The sequence below is a fragment of the Portunus trituberculatus genome, chromosome 25, assembly GCF_017591435.1.
Source record: "Portunus trituberculatus isolate SZX2019 chromosome 25, ASM1759143v1, whole genome shotgun sequence".
In the NCBI taxonomy this organism is placed as follows: Eukaryota; Metazoa; Arthropoda; class Malacostraca; order Decapoda; family Portunidae; genus Portunus; species Portunus trituberculatus.
Window position 1 is genome coordinate 16,616,941 of NC_059279.1, and position 25,000 is coordinate 16,641,940.

Sequence of the window (25,000 nt, forward strand, 5' to 3'; positions counted from 1 at the left end):
CTCTCTCTCTCTCTAAGTCAGGTCATCTCCGGTGGAGCGCACGGTCTGTTGTGGCGTGTTTTTCTATGTAACTTTTATGTAACGCACTCTCTCTCTCTCTCTCTCTCTCTCTCTCTCTCTCTCTCTCTTATTATACAATGATGTGAAAGTACTGTATAAGGATGAAGCAACTTAATTCAATAGAAACACACACACACACACACACACACACACACACACACACACACACACACACACACACACACATGCTCTCTCTCTCTATCTCTCTCTCTAGGTAAAAACAATACGTACCCTGTCACTTTTACACGTTTACACTTCCCCACTTTTTTTTTCCCCTGCCGAGTATCACCTTACCAGAACAGTCGAGTCACCCATGCTCTGCCGCCACACCATTGCATAATTCCACCTGTGATAGCTGCAGGTACGTATTTCAAAAGGTTGCTGTCATGTCTGTAATGCGATAAGGATCTATATGCTTGCTGGGGAGAAAATAAGTAGTGTTTGTTTAGAGGCTGAGTTTAGAGCGAGGACTCGTTAGAAAAAGGAGAATTTTGGCGAGAAGTTGTGTTGGAAAAGTCGAATTCGGAAGGAGAGTAAGGTGATAAAGCGGAATTGTGAAGAAAGGTTCGGTTAAGAAAGGAGAATATTGAAGAAAGCAGTGGATGGGGGAAAAAAAAGTGTTATGAAGAAAAAATTATTAGGAGAGCAAAATTTGTTCACGAAAGCTGGCGTAGAAAAAGTGGAATTTAGAAGAATGAAGAAAACATGGATGTATTTACACACAAACACACACAAACTTAGAGAGGAAAAAAAAAAAAACAAGGATGAACTGCAAAACTATAGGAAACAACTAACGCTTGTATTAAAAAACGCCTTCCACTCTCACTACGACAATTTTCCAAGGTTTACAAGACAGTTTCTCCTTTCAGTAAACTAGAAATCTTCCCAGTCTATCACCAGAACCATAGAAATACTCTCAAAGACACGAGTATCTTCAACTGGAACCTTTGGAAAGCAGTGATGGTGAGAGTGCAATGCGTTTCAGAATACAGGCCTAGAACTCTTGATAATAAAAGCAAGACGAATGGAATGGAATCAGTAATTAGCTTGTTAGTGGTGAGTCATTAGGGAGATTGAAAAATATTAGGCAAATTTACAGAAGGAGAAGAATAAGTGGGAAAAGGCAAGAATATTTCACATAGAGACTACCACGTGAATGTCTAATGCTTATTGAAGTTTCCCTTACTATAAACTCATTTTCTCCTAACAGTGACTTTGAACCTTTGCACTGAAGCAGGTTATAATACACACGCATAATCTCAGTTCACCACCATGCTGTCTGAGTGTCTGTTTGTCTCGCCATACCAAGAAACCGCTAGTGTATTTTTTTTTTTTTTTTTCTCCTATAATGGTCTGCATCACGTTCGTTTCTTTTGGTCATCCCTACACTGTGCTCTTTTCCACGTCTTGCAGCACCTTATACGGTAAACTGTTTTTATCGTAGTTGCAGAAAAGATACAATAAAAGTCTCGATCGCCGCTTTCACTGAGGCTCGTATTCTCAAACACTTTTATGCTTCACCTACACTATTTCAAAAGGCTTTATTTAAATTTACACGAGTTTTTAAGCATGTTTTTACGGTTCTAGAGGCAGAGTGACAAGATTTTTATATTATTAACTGGATAAACACTCTTAAAAACAACGCTAATCATCTCCGTGGTCTTGGAAAACAGTCGTGGTGAGAGAGCAAAGTGTTTCTGAATACGGACCTCAGTCTCGTATAAACGCTTTCAAACTTCACTGGGACTTATTTTCAAGTTCCGTAGACAGAATTAATCTAGTTGTCATGATAATTTTACACATTGGAGGAGAATTCTTGTTTAAACTATCGCTGTAATAAACAAAAATCGCCCTTAAAAACACTTCTTTGTTTGATAGAAGTAGCTAATGTAAAACGTCGAAGGTTTTAAGAACGCGGACACAGGTTTTATCACAACCCACACGTCTCCTTCTGCCCTTTGTCATGCTGCAATGCTACCCGCTCGAGTAGTGCAGGAGAATTCTGGTTTAACCTCTTCAATACTGGGACACTTTTTTACCTTGAGATTTGCGTACGATTAGACCATTTTTTTGACATTAGGAAGGGTCTATGGAGGTCAGAGGATTAATGGCCACAGTCTTCATTATTTTAATCGCCCACATAAGTTTCTGAAGCTGTATAAAATCGCTAAATAGTAACCAGAATGAATATGGAAACACATCATGGTACTGATTACTATCACTATTATCACGCTCTTAAAAACACTTCAATGCTTGTTAAGTTGAATCGAAGGTTTTGAGATCACGGAATACCTAACCCCTTCATTACCAGGACACGTTTTCATATTCCTTCTGTTTACTATTTGGTGATTTTATACAGCTTTAGAAACTTGTGGGGGGGGATTAGAATAGTGAAGATTCGGGCCATTAATCTTCTAACCTCCATAGACCCTTCCTAATGTCAATAAAATGGTCTAATCGTACACAAAAAATACCGTAAAAATGCGTTTCAGTACCGAAGGAGTTAAGTTTTAATACACATGAGTTCATAAGTTTCATCTAAAAAGGAAGACCACAATTTTAGGGGGGGAAGAAGAGGGACAGAGAGTGTAGAGGGATGAAAAGATGGTGAAGAACAGAAAGACACACACACACACACACACACACACACACACACACACACACACACACACACACACACACACACACACACACACACACACACGCCTCGCTCTATCCTTTGTAATACTGCAACACAAACTCGAGAGATGCAGCTAGTGGTGGTGTCTCTCTCTGCCTCCCTGACAACTTTAAACCCTTCAGTACCAAGAAACGTTTCCATATTTACTACGTTTACAATCTGATGACTTTATACAGCTTCAGAAACTTACATGGGGATTAAAATAGTAAAGACTCTGGCCATTAATCATCTGACCTCCATAGACCCTTCCTAACGTCAATAAAATCGTCTAATCGCACTCAAAACTCAAGGTAAAAAGGCGTCGCAGTACTGAAGGGGTTAACGGGTTGATAGAATTATAATCTATTGAGATGTTAAGGTGTAGATGCGAGACAAGAGTGAGCACGTGGTTTAGTAGCATTCCTATGAAGGGTAATTACATTGTTCACCTGAGTATTCAAACAAAACACACTACACCTTCTCCTTATAAGAAAAAAAAAAGAAAGAAAAATATATTCTGTTCATGTAAGCACTGCAATAAATTATTCTCTCTCTCTCTCAAGTCCTGATGGGAAGGGAACACACACACACACACACACACACACACACACACACACACACACACACACACACACACACACACACACACACACACACACACACACGAGGTGAAAGGGAAGGAAGGTAAGTGAAAGAAAGTGAGGAAGGAGAGAGAGAGAGAGAGAGAGAGAGAGAGAGAGAGAGAGAGAGAGAGAGAGAGAGAGAATGGAGGTAAGTGAAGGGAGAGAGGGAATTGAGGAAGGCGTGGAGAGGGGAGAGTCAAACATGGAGCCTAATGCATTGCCCCAGTCAGTTCCAAAGCACCATTATCTTGCCTCGCCTCAGCCTGGCATGTGGGCGAGCGGTGCCAATGACCGACCTTCACTAGAAAAAAAAATCAATAAAAAGATAATAACAAGAACCCTGAGAGCGGTGCAGCGAGGACAGAATCAAGCCGGGACAAATGAAGGCGAGAATTTTAACGTCATTGAAAGAAACACGTGTACAGAATTAAAAGGAAAACTAGATCTTAACTTTACACATAAGTGATATAATAAATAACTTTTTCAATTAACTAGAAACTGAGTAAACGTGTAAAAAAAAAAAATAAAGAGAATAGAAAACCATCTCAACTTTGCATATCGGTGGTTTAAAAAATGACTTCCTTCAATTAACTACAAACTGAGTAAACGTGTTAAAAAATAAAGAGAGCTTGAAACCATCTCGTCTTTACATATCGGTGGATTAATAAACATCTTTTTTCTTTTGGACTAGAAATTGAGTACACATATAGACAGTTAGTCCTTTTAGTTTTGCCGTTCATTCTGCTTACTATTTGGCGATTTTATACAGCTTCAGAAACTTACATGAGGATTAGAATAGTGAAGACTGGCCATGAATCTTCTATTAATCATATATATAGACCCCTCCCAATGTCAATAAAATCGTCTAATCGTCTAATTGTGCTCAAAATTCATGGCAACAAGGCGGCCCCGAAAACCATCTTTAACCCCATCAGTAGCATGACTCATTTCCATATTCATTCTACTTACTATTTGGTGATTTCATACAGATTATGTGAGGATTTAAATTGTGAAGACTGTGGCCACTAATCTTCCGACCTCCATAAACCCTTCCTAATGTCAATAAAATAATCTAATCACACCCAAAACTCATGGTAAAAATACGTCTTAGTCCTGAAGGGGTTAACGTGAACTGAAACCGTCTTTAATGAGATACAAACTGCATGAATGTCAAATGAAAGACAAGGATGAAGCACGAAAGGAAATAAATCGTCTAATTGTACCGAAAACTCACGGTAAAAATGCGTCCCGGTACTGAAAGGGTTAAAAGGAAAGTGTCCATCTTCTTTAATGAGATACAAACAGCGTGAAAGTCAAATGGAAGACGATGAAGCATAAGGGAAAATAATAATTACTAACATGATTGGTATCGATTACTGAAACATAGACAGTCTGAAGGTCACAAGCACCTGCCAACGCCCAGAATGTGTGTGGTGTTCAGCTGACAGACCTAACACGTGCGTCTGTCCTTCTTTTTCTTCTTCTTTCTAGAGCATCTGGCAAACCGTCATCGCAGTCATCACACAGTCATCACACAGTCATCACAGTCACCACACCCCGCACCTTCAGTCTTCTCATTAACACTTTCAAAACACCAACGATACATAAAGTTACAAATATGTCGAGCTATGTAAGTGAAAAGAGCATTTATTTGAAGCGTGAGCAGGAAAAGAATGAAACTTGTAATCTTCTTAACCTGCTCCGCTTTAGATATATCGCTTGTAGGTTATCACGTCTTCTTCTACGCTCTACGACTTACAAATTCAGTCTATTTTGTTCACTTTGTTCAGTCGGTCTCTGTCTCTCTTCACAACAGCCGCGAGGAAAGCAATGGTGAAGATCCGGGTTTGTTTACGTATACGAGTACAGTTAAAGGGTTCGTCTCTCTCTCCCTCTCTCTCTCTCTCTCTGGGAAAAAATCGTAAATCCTTCAGCTTTCTTCCCTTTTTCTCTTTCTTTTTCCTTCGTTTTTTTTCCCCTTTTTTTGTTCCTCTTTTTTTTGTCTTTTTTTTTTATTCATGATTGGAAAGGAAAGCACGACCTCATTTTTTTTAAGAGTCATCATTTCGTGACTCATCGTATTTTCTTTATCTTGTTTTTTTTTTTTACCATCTCTCTCTCTCTCTCTCTCTCTCTCTCTCTCTCTCTCTCTCTCTCTCTCTCTCTCTCTCTCTCTCTCTCTTTCCACACGTTTACGATGCAGAAAATTGTGTTTTCTTTATATTTTCCATTTATTTTCTTTTTCTCCTCTGTGGTGTCAAATCTCTCTCTCTCTCTCTCTCTCTCTCTCTCTCTCTCTCTCTCTCTCTCTCTCTCTCTCTCTCTCTCTCTCTCTCTCATACTATTATTTTATCATCCTATCTTTCTTTGTTTATCAATTTTCCTTTCACCTAGAGAGGAATGCTGGATGTGAGAGAGGAGGAGGAGGAGGAGGAGGAGGAGGAGGAATAAGAAGGAAGAGAGATATATAGGCCAACACACACACACACACACACACACACACACACACACACACACACACACACACACACACACACACACACACACACACAATAGGGACAAAAATACAACACACAGACAGACATACAGATAGACGGACAGATAGACAGACGGGGAGACATACAGACAGACAAAAAGATAGACAGACAGACAGACAGACAGACAGACAGACAAAACCATCCCACATTAAGAAAGCGCAAGAACAAAACAAACAGACACACAGACAAATTGACATAACTGAAAGGGAGGCTGAAGGAGGCCGAGAGAGAGAGAGAGAGAGAGAGAGAGAGAGAGAGAGAGAGAGAGAGAGAGAGAGAGAGAGAGAGAGAGAGAGAGAGAGAGAGAGAGAGGAGGAGGAGGAGGAGGAGGAGGAGGAGGAGGAGGAGGAGGAGGAGGAGGAAAAGAAGAGATGATCAAACTGGTCGGAGGAAGAAAAAGTAAAGGAGATAGTTTGCTTGTTGGTTCTTTCCTAACTTGTTTGTGCGAATGACACCTTTACCTGTTTGTCTGTCTGTCTGTGTGTCTGTGCATTTTGTTTGTTTATTTGTTTGTTTGGTCTGTATCTGTTTATTTTTGTCCTGTATGTCTGTATACATTTTGTCTGTCTCTCTCTCTCTCTCTCTCTCTCTCTCTCTCTCTCTCTCTCTCTCTTAAGCCAGATATCACACGTCTTACACACACACACACACACACACACACACACACACACACACACACACACACCACCGCGTAGTTCAGTTTTTAACAAGAGGGTCCGGGTTCGAGTCCCGGAACGGCGAGGCAAATGGGCAAGCCTCTTAATGTGTGGGGTGTGTTCACCTAGCAGTAAATAGGTACGGGATGTAACTGGAGGGGTTGTGGCCTCGCTGTCCCGGTGTGTGGAGTGTGATGTGGTCTCAGTCCTACCCGAAGATCGGTCTATGAGCTCTGAGCTCGCTCCGTAATGGGGAAGACTGGCTGGGTGACCAGCAGGCGACCGAGGTGAATTACACACACACACACACACACACACACACACACACACACACACACACACACAATTCGCTTTCTAATATGAGGAAAACATCACCTCTCTCTCTCTCTCTCTCTCTCTCTCTCTCTCTCTCTCTCTCTCTCTCTGACACAAACGGAAAGTGAGACCTGCAAGTAACACATTCCAGGTATGGCAAAGGTCGCCCTATGGGAACCCTTTCAGTTTTTTTCTCTCCCTTGTATATTTTCTGTCATCCTTCGTCCACTGAGCTACATTCTGGTTATCTCCTCAGGTAACTTTTTAATTATCTTTTTTATTTATGTAAGAGGAAAAGACTGACCAAGGGAAAAAAATAAATAAAAATAATGATAAAAAGAGACCCACTTAGTCGCTAGTTCCCTTACAGTGCCCAAAGAGATAGTCAAAACACAGGGATAAATAATGCCTTGAAATCTTACTCTCAAATGAAGTTTGTTACTATCATTTTTTTTTTTTTTTTTTGTTGATGTATACGAGTAAAAAAAAAAAGATGGAGATTGATATATATTCTGACCTACATTCTGGTTCCTTCTCTTCTATATATTTGTTTTATGTATTTGATCTGTATCGTTTTGTTATTATTATTTCTATTTTGTTGATGTATACGAGTAAAAAAAAAAAAGATGGAGATTGATATATATTCTGAGCTACATTCTGGTTCCTTTTCTTCTTCTGGTAATTTCCTTTCTATTTATTCGATTTGTAGCGTTTTGTTATTATTATTTTTATTTTCTTGATGTATACGAGTAAAAAAAGAAAAAAGATGAAGTTTGATCAATATTCTGAGATTCATTCTGATTCACTCTCTTCTTTTTCTGGTAATTTCTTTTCTATTTATTCGATTTGTAGCTTTTTGTTACTATCATTTCTATTTAGTTAATGTACACGAAAGGAAAAAAAAAATAGATGATGAAGTGTGATATATATTCTGAGATACATTCTAGTTCCTTCTCTTTTCCTTCTAACTTTTTTTTTTCAATTTGTAAAGTTTTGTTATCATTTTTATTTTGTTTATGTACACGAAAGTAAAAAGAATATTAGAAGATGAAGTCTGCTAAATTTTCTGAGGTGAGCAGCATTCTGGTTCCTCCTCTTCTTTCAGTTTTTTTTTTTCCTATTCATTTGATCTGTAGCGTTTTGTTATCATTATTTTTATTTTGTTTATGTACACGAAAGTAAAAAAAAAAATATTAGATAATGAAGTCTGTTAAATATTCTGAGGTGCATTCTGCTTTTTCTCCTCCACTGTTATTTTTTTTTTTCTATTTGGTTCCTACAGGTTTATTATTATCATTATTATTATTATTATTATTATTATTATTATTATTATTATTATTATTATTATTATTACTACTACTACTACTACTACTATTATTATTATTATTATTATTATTATTATTATTATTATTATTATTATTATTATCATTATTATTATTTTGTCTATGTACACGAGAATTAGAAAAAAAATAGATGATGAAACCTGATAAACATTCTGAGCAAAATTTTTGGTTAATATTTTCCTCTTTCGGTAGTTTTTTTTTCATATTTGGTTCCTACAGGTTTATTATCATTTTTATTTTTTTTTCTTATGTATACGAATCAAAAATTAGATGATAAAGTCTGCTAAACATTGTGAGCTACATTTTGGTCCATCTTCTCTCTCAGTACCTTTTATTTATTTATTTTTTTTTTTTTCACTTATATCATGTGGAGTTTTCACGGGAGTTTATGGGCTAAAGGGGATACTTTTTGTGGTACCTCCTATCTCAAAGCCCACCCGCTTGGAAACAATTGCCCCGCGTGAAGAAGCTCTATCTACACTTAGACCGTGGACAGGATTCGAACCCGTGCGCTTGGAGACCCCGCGGACCCCAAAGCACGCATGGTTCCACTGTACCACGGCGGCCCTATAGGCTAACTAATGAGTGTTTGAAATTTAGAGGAATATGTCTGCTAAAAGTTCCCGCCAAATCTTTCCTCTCTGTGACCTAGAATGGAACTGACCGCGTGCCACTTCTGCTTCTAAACATTCTCCTGGCAGTCCCTTCTCTCGTTTTCTGTTCATTAACCCTTTCATTACTGGGACGCTTTTTTACCTTGAGTTTTGTGTACAAGTAGACCATTTTATTGACATCAGGAAGAGTCAGAAGATTAATGGTCCAGAGTCTTCACTATTTCAATCTCCACGTAAGTTTCTGAAGCTGTATAAAATCACCAAATAGTAACCAGAACGAATACAAGAACGTGGCATGGTACTGAAAGGTTAAATGCTCGCCAATCGGATTTTCTTTATTAAACTGTAATGTCTAGTATTTTCTTTTATTTCATTTCGTTTTTTTTTTTTTTGTCTCTTTCGTGTTCATTTGTGTAATTTGATACTTTGATCGTGTTTTATTTGGTCTCCATTTTCCGTTTTCTGTTTATTAAATGCTCGTCACTCGGATTTTCTTGTGTTTTCTTTTTCTTTTTTATTTCGTTTTTTTTTTCGTCTCTTTCGTGTTTATTTGTGTAACTTATGCGTTGATTTTTTTTTTTTTCATTTGGTATCTATTTTCCGTTTTCTGTTTATTAAATGCTCGCCACTCAGATTTTCTTTATTGTAATGTCGAGTGTTTTCTTTTTCTTTTTATTTGATTTAGTTTTTCTTTTCGTCTCTTTCGTGTTTATTTGTGTACTTTGATATATTGTGTTTTATTTGGTATCCATCTTCCGTTTTCTGTTTATCAAATGCTCGCCAATCAGATTTTCTTTATTGGTAATGTCCAGCGTTTTCTTTTTTTTTTTATTTGATTTCGTTTTCTTTTTTCGTCTCTTTCGTGTTAGTTTGTGTAATTTGATACAATGATTGTTTTGTTTGCTACCTATTGCTCGTTTTCTTTTTCTTAAATAGCTGCCATTCACATTTTCTTTTATTATTTTATTCTATGTTTTCTTTTTCCCTTCTGTCTTGTGTTTCTAACGTAATTTTGTTGAGCGGAATAAGAGCTTTCATAATAATTTTTTTTTTCATTTTATCTATTTTTATTTTATTTTGGTATTCTATTTTCCTGTTTTTCTTTACGGTAATGTCAAGTATTTCTCTCTTCTCATTTCATTTTTTTTTCTGTCTTGTCTCGTGTTTCTTGCGTACTATGTTGTGTTGAATAAATGTTCTTTTTTTTTATCTACATTTTCTTTTGTTTTATCAATGTTTCGCTTTATTTGGTATTCTATTTTTCTTGTTTTTTTTTTTTTATTTCACTTCACTTTGTTTTATTTTTTTTTTTTTTCCTCCTTGTGTAATTCATTTCGTGGAATAAGTGTTTTAATCATAGTTTTCTCTTATTTTCTATCTACCTTTCATTTCATTTGGTATTCTATTTCCCTGTTTTTCTTTCAAGTATATACTTTTCTCTTTTCACTTCACTTTTTTTCTCTCGTGTTTCTTGAGTAATTTGCTGCGTTGAATAACTTTATCATAATTTTCTTTTCTTTTATCTATCTTTCCTATCATTCGGCATTCTATCTTTTGCTTTCTTCATGGTAACGTCAAGTATTTTTCTCTTTTCACTTATTTTTTTTTTCTCCTCTCGTCTTTCTTGCGTAATTTGCTGCATTGAATAAGTGTATCATAATATTCTTTTCTTTTATCTATCTTTTGCTTTCTTTACGGTAATGTGGTAATGACAAGTGTTTTCTCCTTATTGTTTTATTTGTCTTCTTCTGTCTCTCGTGTTCCTTAAGTAATTTGTTGCGTTAAATGTGTTTTTTTTTTTATCATAATTTTCTTTTTATTCTATCTACGTTTCATTCTATTTGGTACTCCATTTTTTTTATGGTAATCTCAACTATTTCTCTTTTTTCATTTCATTTTTTTTTTCTCTCTCTCTCTCTCTCTCGTGTTCCTTATGTAAATTTGTTGTGTTCAGCAAGTGTTTTGATCATATTTTCTTTTCTTTTACCTATCTTTCGTTTTATTTGCTATTCTATTCTTTTATGGTTATATCAAGTATTTCTTTTTTTTATTCTCTCTCTCTCTCTCTCTCTCTCTCTCTCTCTCTCTCTCTCTCTCTCTCTCTCTAACTCTCGTGTTCCTTACGTAATTTGCAGCGTGAAGTGTTTTGATCATAGTTTTCTTTTATTTTATCTACCTTTCATTCTATTTCGTATTCTATTTTCCTGTTTTCTTTATGGTAATGTCAAGTATTTTTTTTCTCTTCTCATTTATTTTTCTTGTCCTTCTGTAATTTGTACCGTGGAATAAGTGTTTTTTTTTATAATAATTTCCTTTTATTTATCATTTGTCTCTCGTTTTCCCGTTTTCTTTATGGTAATGTCAAATATTTCTTTTTCTCTTTTCATTTATTTTTCTGTAATTTCGACCGTGGAATAAGTGATTTTTACAATAATTTCCTTTTATTTATCATTTGTCTCGTTCTCTGTTCGTTATACGCCAGAGACTCATGTTTTCTTTCATTCTTTCATGTTTCCCCCCTCGTTTTCTGTTCCTTGTGCAATTTTCTCTTATTTGGTAGTCATCTCTCGTTTCCTGTTCCTTATACGCGCTATGAACACGTTTTCTTTCATTCTTTCTTTTCTTTCTCTTTCTCTTGCATTCTTTGTGTAATTGTCTTCCTTATGAGTCTTTTTATTTATGATTCACTATCTAATTCCTTTCTCTTCTTCTTTTTTTTTTTTTTTTGTTTCTTATGCTAAAGTAACACACATTCCTTACAAGAGTGGCCGGTATCCGTTCATTTGTATATCTATTCATATTTATTTACTTTCTGACATTTCCTGTGTAGCTTGGTACGTTATGTAATTGTTTGCCTCATGAGTCTCGCTTGTTTTCATCATCTTTCACTTATTCCTGTTTATTTTGTATTTCGGAAAGAACTCTAACTTTTCTTATTTATTTATTTATCTATTTACTTAGCTTTATGTAACTGTCTCCTGGTGAATCTCGCTTTTTTTTCATTATCTTTCACTTATTCCTGTTTTTTTTTTCTTTTTTTGTGTATTTCGGAAAGAACTCAAATTTTCTTATTTATTTTTTATTTATCTACCTAGCTTGATACTTTATATAATTGTCTTCCTGGTGAATCTCGCTTTTTCTTTATTGTTCATCTTTTCTACTACATTTTTTTTTTTTTTTTTTTGTATTTCAGAAAGAACTCAGACTTTTTTTTTTTTATCCAATTTTCCATTTTTTCTAGCTTCTGGATTTTTTTTCTTATGTAGCTTGATACCTTATATAAAATCTTCATGATGACTCTTGGTTTTTTTACTATCTATCTTCCATGAATTCGTTGCTTTTTATTTCTTGTATTTCAGAAAGAACTCAAAAACATTCTTTATTCATTTATTTATTCACTTTGCTTGATACCTTTTATATATCTGTCTTCCTGATGAATCTTTGTTCTTTTTACTATTCATCTTTCCTATATTCCCTGCTTTTTATTTCTGTATGTCAGAAAGAGCTGAAACATTATTTATTCATTTATTTATTCACTCAGCTTGATATCTTTTATATCTGTCTTCCTGATGAGTCTTGGTTCTTTTTACTATTTATCTTTCCTATATTCCCTGTGCTTTTTATTTCCATATGTCAGAAAGAACGCGGACTTTCCTCTTACGTAAGGAGATGCAGGCCGCGAGTGAAAGTTAAGAGAAAGGAAGGCTGTCCTGGGAGCATTCCTTTCCTTGGTCTTCAACACGGCCTGCGGCGACGGGATGTCTGCCAGACTGACCTAGAACCTCAATCTATGCTTCTCACATCCTTCAACACTGGTCGTCCTATCTCTTACCTGACATGGTGCGGTGAAAGTACCTTAGGTTTCCAAGGTTCGTGTGAATTAGTCTTACAAGAATTCTACACCACCAATACGGACGAAAAATAGAAACAGTTTTGATAAGAGAATGAAGTGGTTAACCTCTTCAGTATTGGGATACATTTTTATCCTGGGTTTTGGGTATGATTAGACGATTTTATTGGCATTAGGAAGGGTCTATTGAGGTTACCGCAAGACTGTTTTGTGGTACGTGCGTACCACGCGCAAAAGCGACCTCGTGGTACCGCAAGATGCCGCCGTGGTACGTGCGTACCACACCAATACATTTCCGTGTATAACCGTGGCCTGAGTGCGGATTTTGCCTTTTTCATGCTCCACGTGGTTCACTATAAACAAACAAACACTGGAGGCGTTATTTTTAGCCACCCCAGCGTAACAAAACCATCCCCCAAAAACTAGCCAATCAATATCGGAGTTAATTTTTCATGCATAAACTATAAAGCCAATCACTATTCTTTGACATATATTATTCCCACAGTCCCCCCAAGAACATCAGTTCTCTAGTATCGGCCGTGGTGAAACTGTTCTATTGCCTCTAGTTAGAGATAATGGCGTCTGCTTCGTGTAGCAGCGATGAGGATTATCATAATTATGAGACAGATAGTGAGGATATACTGGAAGACTCTCCAGATGAATATGATTCAGATTATGATCCTGAAAAAAAATAGGAGAGAGTGATAGTTGCAGCAGTGTTGAAACCCTCTCGGCAAGTGAGGGGGAGCAGCCTAGTTATGACTGCCTCAGGGCCACCCTCACCAGGTGCAGAGTGTGTGGTGCTGAATTTATGATTAGTGTACAATTTATGATTATGTTTACGTTTTCTTTTATTAATAAAATGACAAAAATATGTTTAGAAAAAAGTACATAACACTGAGTTAGAAAGAAATATAATGTGTAGATCTGGCCGTGAGGCACGTGCGCACACGGGCAGGGGGCTGCGGTATAGGAGGGGAACGCTTTGTTTACATCGGGGAGTGGCTGCGGTAAGGAAGGGGTTAATTAATGGCCAGAGTCTTCACTATTTTAATCCCCACGTGAGTTTCTGAAGCTGCATGAAATCGCCAAATAGTAACCAGAATGAATATAGAAACGCGTCATGGTACTTGAAGGGGTCAAGAATAATACTTAAGGAACAATAAGGAATAATGGGAAGGATGATTATGGAAAGCTACAAGAATCTCACATCACCATTACGGAGGAAAAAATATAGGAACAAAATTTGATGAAAGAAAAAAAAAAGTGGTTTAGAGTATTAGTTTAGGAATAATAAGAAATAGTGAACAGAAGATTATGGGAAGCAAAGATACGATGAAAGGGATCTGACCAACTGTATTCAGAAACGTTTTGCTCTCTCAACACGACTAATTTCCAAGGCCACAGAGATGATTAGCGGGGTTTCCAAGAGTGTTTCTACAGTTAATAACGTAGAAATCTTGTCACTCTGCCTCTAGAACTGTAAAAACTACCCCTTCCCCAACAAAAAAAAAAAAAAAAAAATCGTGTAAATTTAAATAAAGACTTTTGAAATAATGTAGGTGAAGCACAGAAATATTTAAAAATGCGAGTCTAAGAAAGGACAACGATGCAGAAACGACACAGGCTGAGGGAACAAGACCCAGAGAACTTGGCAAACCTACTACCGAGGGACTTGCACGAGAAAGCGAGATAAAAAAGTGAAAAGCGATGTGGACGTGGCTGAGCTAACGGGAAAACGGCACTGCGGACACGGTTTAGAGTCTCAGGGAACTTAAACGGAACTGAATGATTGTGAGTGTGAAAGAGACGTAGAGAGAGAGGATTATACATAGGCACGTGAATAAGCTAACCAGTACCATGGCGCGTTTTTCATATTCATCCTTGTTACTATTTGGTGGTTGTATTCAGCTTCAGAAAGTCTTAGAACAGTGAAGACTCTAACCATTAATCCTCTGACCTCCATAGACAATAATGCAAATAAAATCGTCTAATCGTACCCAAAACTCGTGAAAAAAATGCGTCCCAGAAACTATTATATGGAACTAAATGACTGCAAGAGTGTAAGGAAAGAAAGCAAGACAAGTGTATAAGAACAGATGGGTGAGTTAACGAAGGAACAGTGAAGGGGAGGATTAAATGGAACTAAATTGTTGTGAAGGTGTATGGGAGGTAGCGATTGTGAAGTGTACAAGGTGTAGGGCAAGGCGGCAGTCCAGTCCAGTTTTTATGGGTCGAAGACAATGACGAAGAAGAAGAAGAAAAGGATGGTGGTGAAGACAACGACGATTATACAGACTAAGACGAAACCAGCAACGAAAAGGAAGACGACAAGGAAGTAAAAGAAGATGAAGACAACAACGATAAAGAAGACTAAGAAGAGAAGAACAACGAAAATAAATACGATAAGGAAGAAAAAGAAGATGAATGTAAAGACAACAACGATAAAAAGAAAACTAAAATCACAACACCAACGAAAACAACAACAACGAACAAAAAGAAAAAGGAAGATAATAGTGAAGACAACAACGGTAACGAAACCTAAGACAAACAACAAGAAGGAAAAGAAGACGAAGATGAAGACAACAACGGAAAAAGAAAACTAAAATCACAACACCAACGATAACAACAACAACGAACAAGAAGAAAAAAGATAACAGCAAAGACAACAAAATAACGAAAACTAAGACAAAAACAACGAAAAAAAACCATCAACAACGGAAAAATAAAACCTCCCTCTTGCCTTGATCACCACAGCACATCCTCTCCCTTACCTTCCACGCCCATCTCGACCCAAGTGGCGCTGTTCGAGTCTCCCCAGCACCGCCAGGCCAGCACCTCCAGCCACACTCACCTTGCGCTGGCCGTGGATGCTGTTGATGGAAGCCTTGCCGCGCCGCGTGTCTGAGACGTCCAACACATCATCGTGAACCAGGGAGGCCGTGTGGATCATCTCTGCCGCCATGGCCACGTCCCTCTGCGAGTCCAGGAGCCTGAGGACGTGAGGGTGACCGGGGAGAGGTTAGTTGGGTGGTGGTGGTGGTGGTGGTGGTGGTGGTGGAAAGGGAAAAAAAAACTAGGAAAGGAGAATGGCAAGAGAGAAAAGAAAAAGAAAAAGAGCAATAATAATAATAATAATAATAATAATAACAACAACAACAACAACAACAACAACAACAACAACAACAACAACAACAACAACAACAACACCAACAACAATAGAGAGAGAGAGAGAGAGAGAGAGAGAGAGAGAGAGAGAGAGAATCAGGCAATTACAAACTAACACAAGTAAACAGAAATAATGAGAATGAAATTATTAAATGGCTAAAAAAAAAAAAGAAAAAAAAGAAAACGTGGCTATGGGACTTTCTTCTCACCTGTCCTCGTCGTGCAGGTGTGTGTTGATGGCCCGGGACATGAGCACAGTGATGAGTGGCCGCACCGCCTTTCCTTGCCCATCGAAGTAGTATTTGGCGATCTCCTGAAGCTCAAACTGCGACTCCAGCTCCTGAGGAAACACACACGCCACGATCAGGGACACGCACGCACAAACATACAGAAATAAAAGGCTAAAACTACATCACAAATCAACATTATTGCTCTTACACAAAAATATACTCTCCCAATAAACAGACAAGGAAGAAAACTATGAATGTAAGTAAGGAAGCATCATAATAACGAGCTGTCACCTTTACTTTTTTCTTCCCCTTAGCCAGAATCTCCTGCCACACAAAAAAATACACTGGAACTACAAAACAAACCGATAAGCATGTAAGAATAGGATAAATGTGAGCGAAACAACAAAGACACCACGAACAGGGACATGCACGCAGAAACATACATAAATAAATAGTTGGCTAACATTACATCACAAGTCAACACTATTACTGAGGTCAGGTACAGGCGGAAAGAAAAATAGGTAGATACAGAGAGAGAAACAGGCGAGAAGAAACAGTGACAAAGTGGTGAAGAGAACAAGATTGAGACGCCAGGTTGATGCATAGAAAAAATAGGAGGAAGCGAACAAGAAGACTAAAGGGACTAAAGGGAACAGCTAGATATATGCAAGTACAGAAAAAATAACTCCTTCAATACTGAGACACATTTTTTACCTTGATTTTTGGGTGTGATTAGACGATTTTATTTGCATTAGGATAAGTCTATGGAGGTCAGAAGATTAATGGCCACAGTTTTAACTATTCTAATCCCAACATATGTTTCTGAGACTGTGTAAAATCACCAAATAACAACCAGAAAATGATTAATGCCCACAGTCTTTATTGCTCCCAACATATATATCTGAAGCTGAGTAAAATCACCAAATAATAACCAGGAAAAGATTAATGGCCGGAGTCTTTACTATTTTAATCCCAACATGTTTTTCAATCAGCATAAAATAACCAAACAGCAACAAGAATTAACATAAAAACGCTGCACGGTACTGAAGAGATTAACAAGCTTAAAGAAAAAATAAAGAAAGAAAGAAAAAAAAAATCTTTTCTCTTCTCCCTCCAGTATGAAGGTCAAGATCAAGAACAAGAGAAACAAAATAGACTTTCAAGGTAACAGAGTTGAATACCTTCCTGATATCGTCAAACAAGAGTCTCAGGTCTTCCTCAACGAGTGTGGCGGGGTGGGGGAGGATGAGAGGTTCCGCCAGCCGCCCTGCCTGCATTTGGGGTAAAGGCCGCCCAGTGGAGGTCAGCCGCCGGTAACTGCCCCGCGTCCTCCCAGCCTGCGATGTGGTGAAAGGTCGTTCATTAGTTACCTGAGTGCTTTTGGGTGAGTGGATGGTTGTGTGTGGTTGTGTGTTATGAGGTGGTGACGTGCTGGTTGTTGTTATTGTTTGTGTTTGTGGTCATTTGGTTTATTGGTTTGTATATGAGATAGATAGATAAACAGAGACAGACAGACAGACAGACAGACACACACACACACACACACACACACACACACACACACACACACACACACACACACACACACAACAACAACAACAACAACAACAACAACAACAACAACAACAACAACAACAGTAATAATAATGATGATAATAATAATAATAATAATAATAATAATAATAATAATAATAATAATAATAATAATAATAATAATAATAAAACCTAATAATAATAATAATAATAATAATAATAATAATAATAATAATAATAATAACTACTGCAAAAACAACAACGTCGACAACAACAACAACAACAACAACTACTACTATTACTTACTACTACTACTACTACTACTACTACTACTACTACTACTACTATTACTACTACTAAAAATAACGAAAAATAAATAAATAAATAAATAAACAAAATTAATCGTCCGTCACAAGCACCAAAGCTAACACGAGGCAGCAAATCAACATGGCTAGATCAAGATGTGCCAAGACCCCTCACGGAACTCGCTACTCATTCTGTCCGACTACTGATATTTTCGCCCGTATTCAGAGACGCCTTCCCTCTCACTACGACAATTTTCCAAGACCACAGAAAGAACTAGTCGAGTTTTTCAAGACAGTTTCTCCTTTTAACAAACTAGAAATCTTGCCAATCTATCATCAGAAGCGTAAAAATACTCTTAAAACCGTATTAAAAACACTTTCCCTCTCACTACGACAATTTTCCAAGATTACAAAGACAACTATTCGGATTTTTAAGACAATTTTTTTCTTTTAATAAGCTAGAAATCTTGCCAATCTGTAACTAGATGCGTAAAAATACTCTTAAAAATACGAGAATATTCATCTAGAACCTTTGGAAAGCAGTGATGGTGAGAGACAGAGAGCAAAGGGTTTCAGAAAACGACCTTTTTAAACTAACACAACTAACACACTACACTCTTAAGCATGTCATCGTCTCGCCTCGACTACTCCGAACAGGATGTAGTGGAAGTTACTGGGGTTTACAAGAAAGATTTTAGTGGCATTTGGGCAAGAATTCTGCATCACACGACTCCTCATCTCTAGTTCTGATAAGAGTAGGAACCGTACTTTAAAATACACCTACACAACACCTCCACTACATTCAAAAGGCTCTGGTTGAAGTTACGCGGTGTTTTTAAAGGTTTTTTATTCTTCTAGTGATAGACTGACAAGGTTTCTGCATTAGCAACAGGAGAAAACCTCTTGAGAATCCGGCTGGTCATCTCTGTAGCATTTGAAAGTAGTCGTGCCGAGAGAGAGAGAGAGAGAACAGTGTTTTGAAATATTATAAAAAGTTCTTCAAAATACGTTCTGGGTTGTTCGCAAGACCGTAGTGGATTTAGAGACCGTAGTGGAAGTTATGCAGGTTTTTATAAATTGTTTTCACAGGGTTCTAGTGATAGTTTAACATGGATATTGCATCAGGAATAGGAAAAAAAAAAAAAAACATATTGTACTTAGAAGCTTTTCAAAATACGTTCTGGGTTGTTTGTAAGACCGTAGTGGATTTAGAGGCAGTAGTGGAAGTTATGCAGGTTTTTCCAATAGCTTTTTCGAGGTTCTAGTGATAGTTTAACGTGAATATTGCATCAGGAATAAGAAAAAAAAACATATTGTAGTTAGATGCCTTTCAAAATACGTTCTGGAGTTGTTTGCAAGACCGAGGTGGATTTAGAGACCGTAGTGGAAGTTATGCAGATTTTTTCAGTTGTTTTCTCGAGGTTCTAGTTATAGTTTAGTGTGAATACTGCATCAGAAGTAAGAAAAACTTATTATAGTTGAAAGTTTTTAAAAAATACGTTCTGGAGTTGTTTGCAAGACCGAGATAGAATTAGAGACAGTAGTGTAAGTTATAAAGAGTCTTTTTAAACCCTTGATTAGCATGACGCGTTTCCATATTCATTCTGCTTACTATTTGGTGATTCTATACAGCTTCAGAAACTTGTATGGGGGATTAGAATAGTGAAGACTTTAGTCACTACTCCTCTGACCCTCCATAGACCCTTCCTAATGTCAATAAAATGCTCCTAGCGTACACAATCTCAAGGTAAAAATGTTTCCCAGTATTCTCGGGGTTCTAGTGATAGTTTAACGAGAATATTGCGTCACCAAGAAGAAAATGAACACACATACTAACATGAGCGAGCCACATGAGAGAAGAAAGCGATTCAAAGTAAGTCTTGCCATAGTACCGGTTTTAGAGGCGCCAGACTACCCTAAATAGTTTCTAAGAATAGAGACCAGTGTTGGATGCGTCAATACGGGTCAGGAGAACGCCGCACCGCTTTCTCTTGTTAAGTAAAATGCGTAACTAGGAAAAGAAAGGAAGCAGTGAAGAGCGCAGTGAAGGGAGTTTAAGTTATGTAAGTCAAGTTAACCCCATCAGTATCTGGAAGGGATGTGTGGTATGGAAGATGGCTTTTGGATCTGGAGACGTTTCTTTGTGATCTGGAATGGATACCTACGAAAAATCTTTGAGTTTGGAAGCTTTTTTTGGTATGAAAGTGACAGCAATGTAAGTCTAGTCAACCCCTTCAGTACTGGGACGCATTTCTACCATGATTATGGGTATAAGTGACCGATTTTATTTACATTAGGAAGAGTTTATGGAGGTTAGAAGATTCATAGCCAGAATTTTCACTATATCAATCCCCACATAAGTTTCTAAAAGTGTATAAAATCACTCAATAGTAAGCAGAATTAATATAAAAAAGCGTCACAGCACTGAAGGGGTTGAGTTAATTGAATCATCATACCGAGACGAGACAGACGATAAATTTAATACAGGTAAACGTAAGCTAATTTTAACTGATGTGATTAAAACGCGTCACATCATCGAAAGGGTTGAGTTGAATCATCATAGCGAGGCGAGACAGACGATAAATGTAGCACAGGTAAACGTAAGCTAATTCTAAGTGATGTGATTTCTCTCCCCTCGCTTTCACTGGTAAATCTCAGGAACTCTTTAACTTTTATGCTGTTTCAGTCCTTCCTGCGACGTGAGCTGCTTCAGGAGAGGAACACTTTCAAGACACTTATCCTCTGTGTCCGATTAGCCCTTCTGATTTTATGGGGACTGCCATTTGAGTGGGACTTTTTTAACACCTGTTTTTGTTGCCCTTGATCGGTGCCCATCCTACATAAAAAAAAAAAATATATATATAAATAAAAGTAAAAATAATAATAATGATAATAATAATAATAACCAAACAACTGAATGAATAAATAAATAAATGAATAAATAAATACATAAATAGATGAAAAAAATAAGTAAAATAAAGCAAAATAAAACAATAACAAGGCACATATGAAGATAAATTGGCCAACTTTAAGCAAAACTTTCCACATTCAGCATTCTAGAGGCGGGAAATGTAGCAGCTGCCTTAATACAAGAAACAATATCTGAACATGAGAAAATAAAAGAAGCTGCAACAAACCTTTAGGCCTACACATGGAAATAGGCCTATACCTAATTCCACATATGACCTATACATTTGTCTAACCTTCTTGCACACACACACACACACACACACACACACACACACACACACACACACACACACACACACACACACACACACACTGAATTTTTTCCCAAGAGTTTTATTTATTTTTTTATTTATTTATTTATTTATTTACCTATTTATTTATTTATTTATTTATTATTATTTTTGAGAGAGAGAGAGAGAGAGAGAGAGAGAGAGAGAGAGAGAGAGAGAGAGAGAGAGAGAGAGAGAGAGAGAGAGAGAGACATGCTCCTACTCCTTTCTTTTCTTTCCTTCCTAGAACCAGCGTGTGTGTTTGGGCAAGGAAGCGGAGCGGCGGAGCGTCTTGAACGGTACATCGGGACGGGCGGAACTGACGGCGCTACGTAGAAATGAAGAAAGAAAAAAATGTGTCCGTATTTCAACTTCCTTTGAATACGAGTCACACTTTCTCCCATATGAACTGTTCTCAAAAGGCCACAAAAAGGATTAGGTTGACTCTCATGGCTTCTTTTTTCTATGGTCTGTACAGAATCCTTGTTAATCTGTCATTAGAACCATAAAAATTTCCTTGAAACACCACAGCAACTCTCAAACTGCAAAAAAAATCTAAAAAGTTCCTTGAAAATATATGCCTTTTAATTTGTCACTAGAACCATAAAAACTTTTTGAAAACCCACAGTAACTTTCAAACTATCACTGCAATCATGAAAACTCCCTTGAAAACACTAATATAACTTCCAAACCATCACTAAAACCATGAAAACTTTTGAAAACCAACAGTAACTTTCAAATTATCAATATAATAATGAAAACTTCCTTGAAAATCCACAGCAATTTTCAAATTGTGACAAAAATCTTAAAAATTCCCTTGAAAAACCTTTAATAACTTTTAATTTGTCACTAGAACCAAAAAAAACTCCCTTGAAAAACCCTGAGTAACTTTCAAATTATTACTAGAACCATGAAAACTTCCTTGAAAATACAAATAACTTTCAAACTATCACTAAAACCATGAAAACTCCCTTGAAAATTCCCAGTAACTTTCAAACTGTAATAAAAACCTTAAAAGCTCCCTTGTAAACCTTTAATAACTTTCAATTTCTCACTAGAACCACGAAAACTCCCTTCAAAACACAGTAACTTTCAAACTTTGTCAAGACATTGGTCCCAGACTTTTGGCTAACAGACACACACACACAGACAGACAGAGACACAGACACACACAGACACAGACACAGACACAGACAGACAGACTTCCCTCTTGCATAAAATAAGATATGTATATCATTAAAACCACGAAAACTCGCTTGAAAACCCCAGACAAACCTTCAACAGAGCTTAATATAGGAGGAATAATATACACCATCGCTTGAGAAGACTGAAAACTACTGAAAACTTCCTTGTAAACCTCCCATGACTTTCAATACGTCTTGTTAAATTCGGGAGAAGTAAGACGTAGAAGCGATTGAGAAGACTGCATTAAGGCTTCTGCTTGGTGTGTTTGATGAGCGCTGTCTGTCCGGTGTGAGGACTTAACGGAACACGGTGAGTGGTGAGTACACACACACACACACACACACACACACACACACACACACACACACACACACACACACACCGCGTAGTGTAGTGTGTGTTGTGTGTTGATGTGGTCTCAGTCCTACCCGGAAATCGGTCTATGAGCTCTGAGCTCGCTCCGTAATGGGGAAGACTGGCTGGATGACCAGGAGGCGACCAGTGAACACACACACACACACACACACACACACACACACACACACACACACACACACACACACACAGGGGAAGACTGGCTGGATGACCAGGAGGCGACCGAGGTGAATTACACACACACACACACACACACACACACACACACACACACACACACACACACACACACACACACACACAGGTAAGACAAAAGGTTTCTCTCATTCAAACAATGTAAAATTAGTATGACAAGCACACAACCTGACACATACCCAAGGAAGAGAAAAGGAAAAGAAGAAAAAGTGTGCTATGTACGACCAGTAGTAGTAGTAGTAGTAGTAGTAGTAGTAGTAGTAGTAGTTGTTGTTGTTGTTGTTGTTGTGGCAGAAGTAATAGTAGAAGAAGAACAAGAACAAAAACAAGAAAATAGTAGTGGTAGTAGTAGTAGTAGTAGTAGTAGTAGTAGCAGCAGCAGCAGCAGCAGCAGCAGCAGCAGCAGCAGTAGTAGCAGTAGTGATAATTCCTCGGATAAAGATTTCCTATATACTCAATCATACTTTTCTTGTTTCCGGTAACGCATAACTTCCTCACCCTTCCTCACGCTGTTTCTTTAATTCCCCGAGTAGTGAAGAATGCACGTGTGACAGTCAGTGGCAAGGGAGCACCAGGGAAGCAAGGAGGCGCGGGAAGAAACGAGAGACTGCAGGAAGAGAGAAAGTGAAGTTCATGAGATGGAGATTAAGTAAAGTTGGTGGTTGGCTGGCATCACAATCTCAGACTTTGCTGCATCTTGACACACTAAAGGACGCGCTAAAGAACTCTGACGGCGCAACAGTGTAGTTAAAATAGTGCAGGCTTACTAGAAAACACAAAATAAAGAAAACGTGCCATTCAAGGATAATTAAACGGCGCACTTTGATGATAACCGTAATTACACGTGAACTGAACACTCACCTGTCTCATTAACCTTGAAGTCTATGAGAGAGAGAGAGAGAGAGAGAGAGAGAGAGAGAGAGAGAGAGAGAGAGAGAGAGAGAGAGAGAGAGAGAGCAAAGTGATTCTGGATATAAACAGTTAATTCAGACGCACTAGCCACTTGAGCACACACAGACATTTCAAAGACACCAGGAATGGCAGGATTAAGTACTGCTCTGGTGGCGCCTCTGAGTTCCAAATGAGAGCAAGACTACAAAAGGCCAAGCTATGCGCATTGTTTGTATTCATGGGCTGTTATGTTCACCTTTTATGAGTTTGTGGCACACGAAAGGAATATTAAAGCGTTTTCTGACGAGCCGCTAAGAGAAGGAAGATGTGCAAGTGCCAGTTTCAAAGTATACAGTGCATGACTCAAATTAACGTATGGTGACACTCCAAAACAAGCACAGTGCCAGTCATAGTGCATGGTGCCAAACTCTACGACGTGCACTATATTTGACTCAAATAAATAAACAGTGCCACCAAATTGAAACATGTGCACGGTGCCAGATTCATACAAGTTCACGGTGCTAAACTCTAAGACATGCACTATACCTGACTCAAATAAGTGCACAGTGCCACCAGATTAAAACAAGTACAAGGTGCCAGAGCCATATCAAGTCCACGGTGCCATATTCACTGTGCACGGTGGTAGTCTAACACATGCGGTGCCAATAATAACCGGTCTCTCCCGTGGCACTTTTTTACGAGTCATGCATTACTTTCTTTCATTTTTACCCCCTCCCCCAAAAAAAAAAAAAACACACACCCACATCCCATACCCTCCTAAAACACTCTTAGCCCCTTCAGTACCACGACGCGTTTCCATATTCATTCTGCTTACTATTTGGGGATTTTGTACAGCTTCAGAAACTTGTGTGGGGGATTAAAATAGTGTGAAGACTCTGGCCAGCAATCTTCCGACCTCCATAGACCTTTCCTAATGTAAATGAAATTGTCTAGTCATGCCCAAAACTCATGATAAAAATGTGTCCAATTTCAACTCACTCTTCATTAATGTCGCTGATCTTAAGTATAGTGCACAGACGGTATTTTTTATCACTCATCCCTTCAGCCTTGAGATTTTTGTACGATTAGACCACTTTATTGACATCGGGAAGGGTCTATGAAGGTCGGAAAATTAATGGCCACAGTCTTCACTATTTTAATCCCCCACATAAGTTTCTGAAGCTGTATAAATCACCAAATAGTAACTAGAATAATTATGAAA

The 25,000-nt window shown here is 37.7% G+C and overlaps 1 protein-coding gene across 1 annotated transcript in view; it reads right to left on the reverse strand.

Annotated features, from left to right (window-relative positions):
- The window catches only part of LOC123508925 (all trans-polyprenyl-diphosphate synthase PDSS1-like), a 32,108-nt gene that overhangs the window by 6,305 nt on the left and 803 nt on the right, over positions 1 to 25,000 (reverse strand). Inside the window, exons 2-4 of the mRNA XM_045262960.1 lie at positions 17,237 to 17,392; positions 16,035 to 16,165; positions 15,512 to 15,650 (exon numbers count right to left, since the gene is read on the reverse strand). Coding sequence (XP_045118895.1) covers positions 15,512 to 15,650; positions 16,035 to 16,165; positions 17,237 to 17,392 — 426 coding nt within the window. The remainder of the gene's footprint in view (positions 1 to 15,511; positions 15,651 to 16,034; positions 16,166 to 17,236; positions 17,393 to 25,000) is intronic.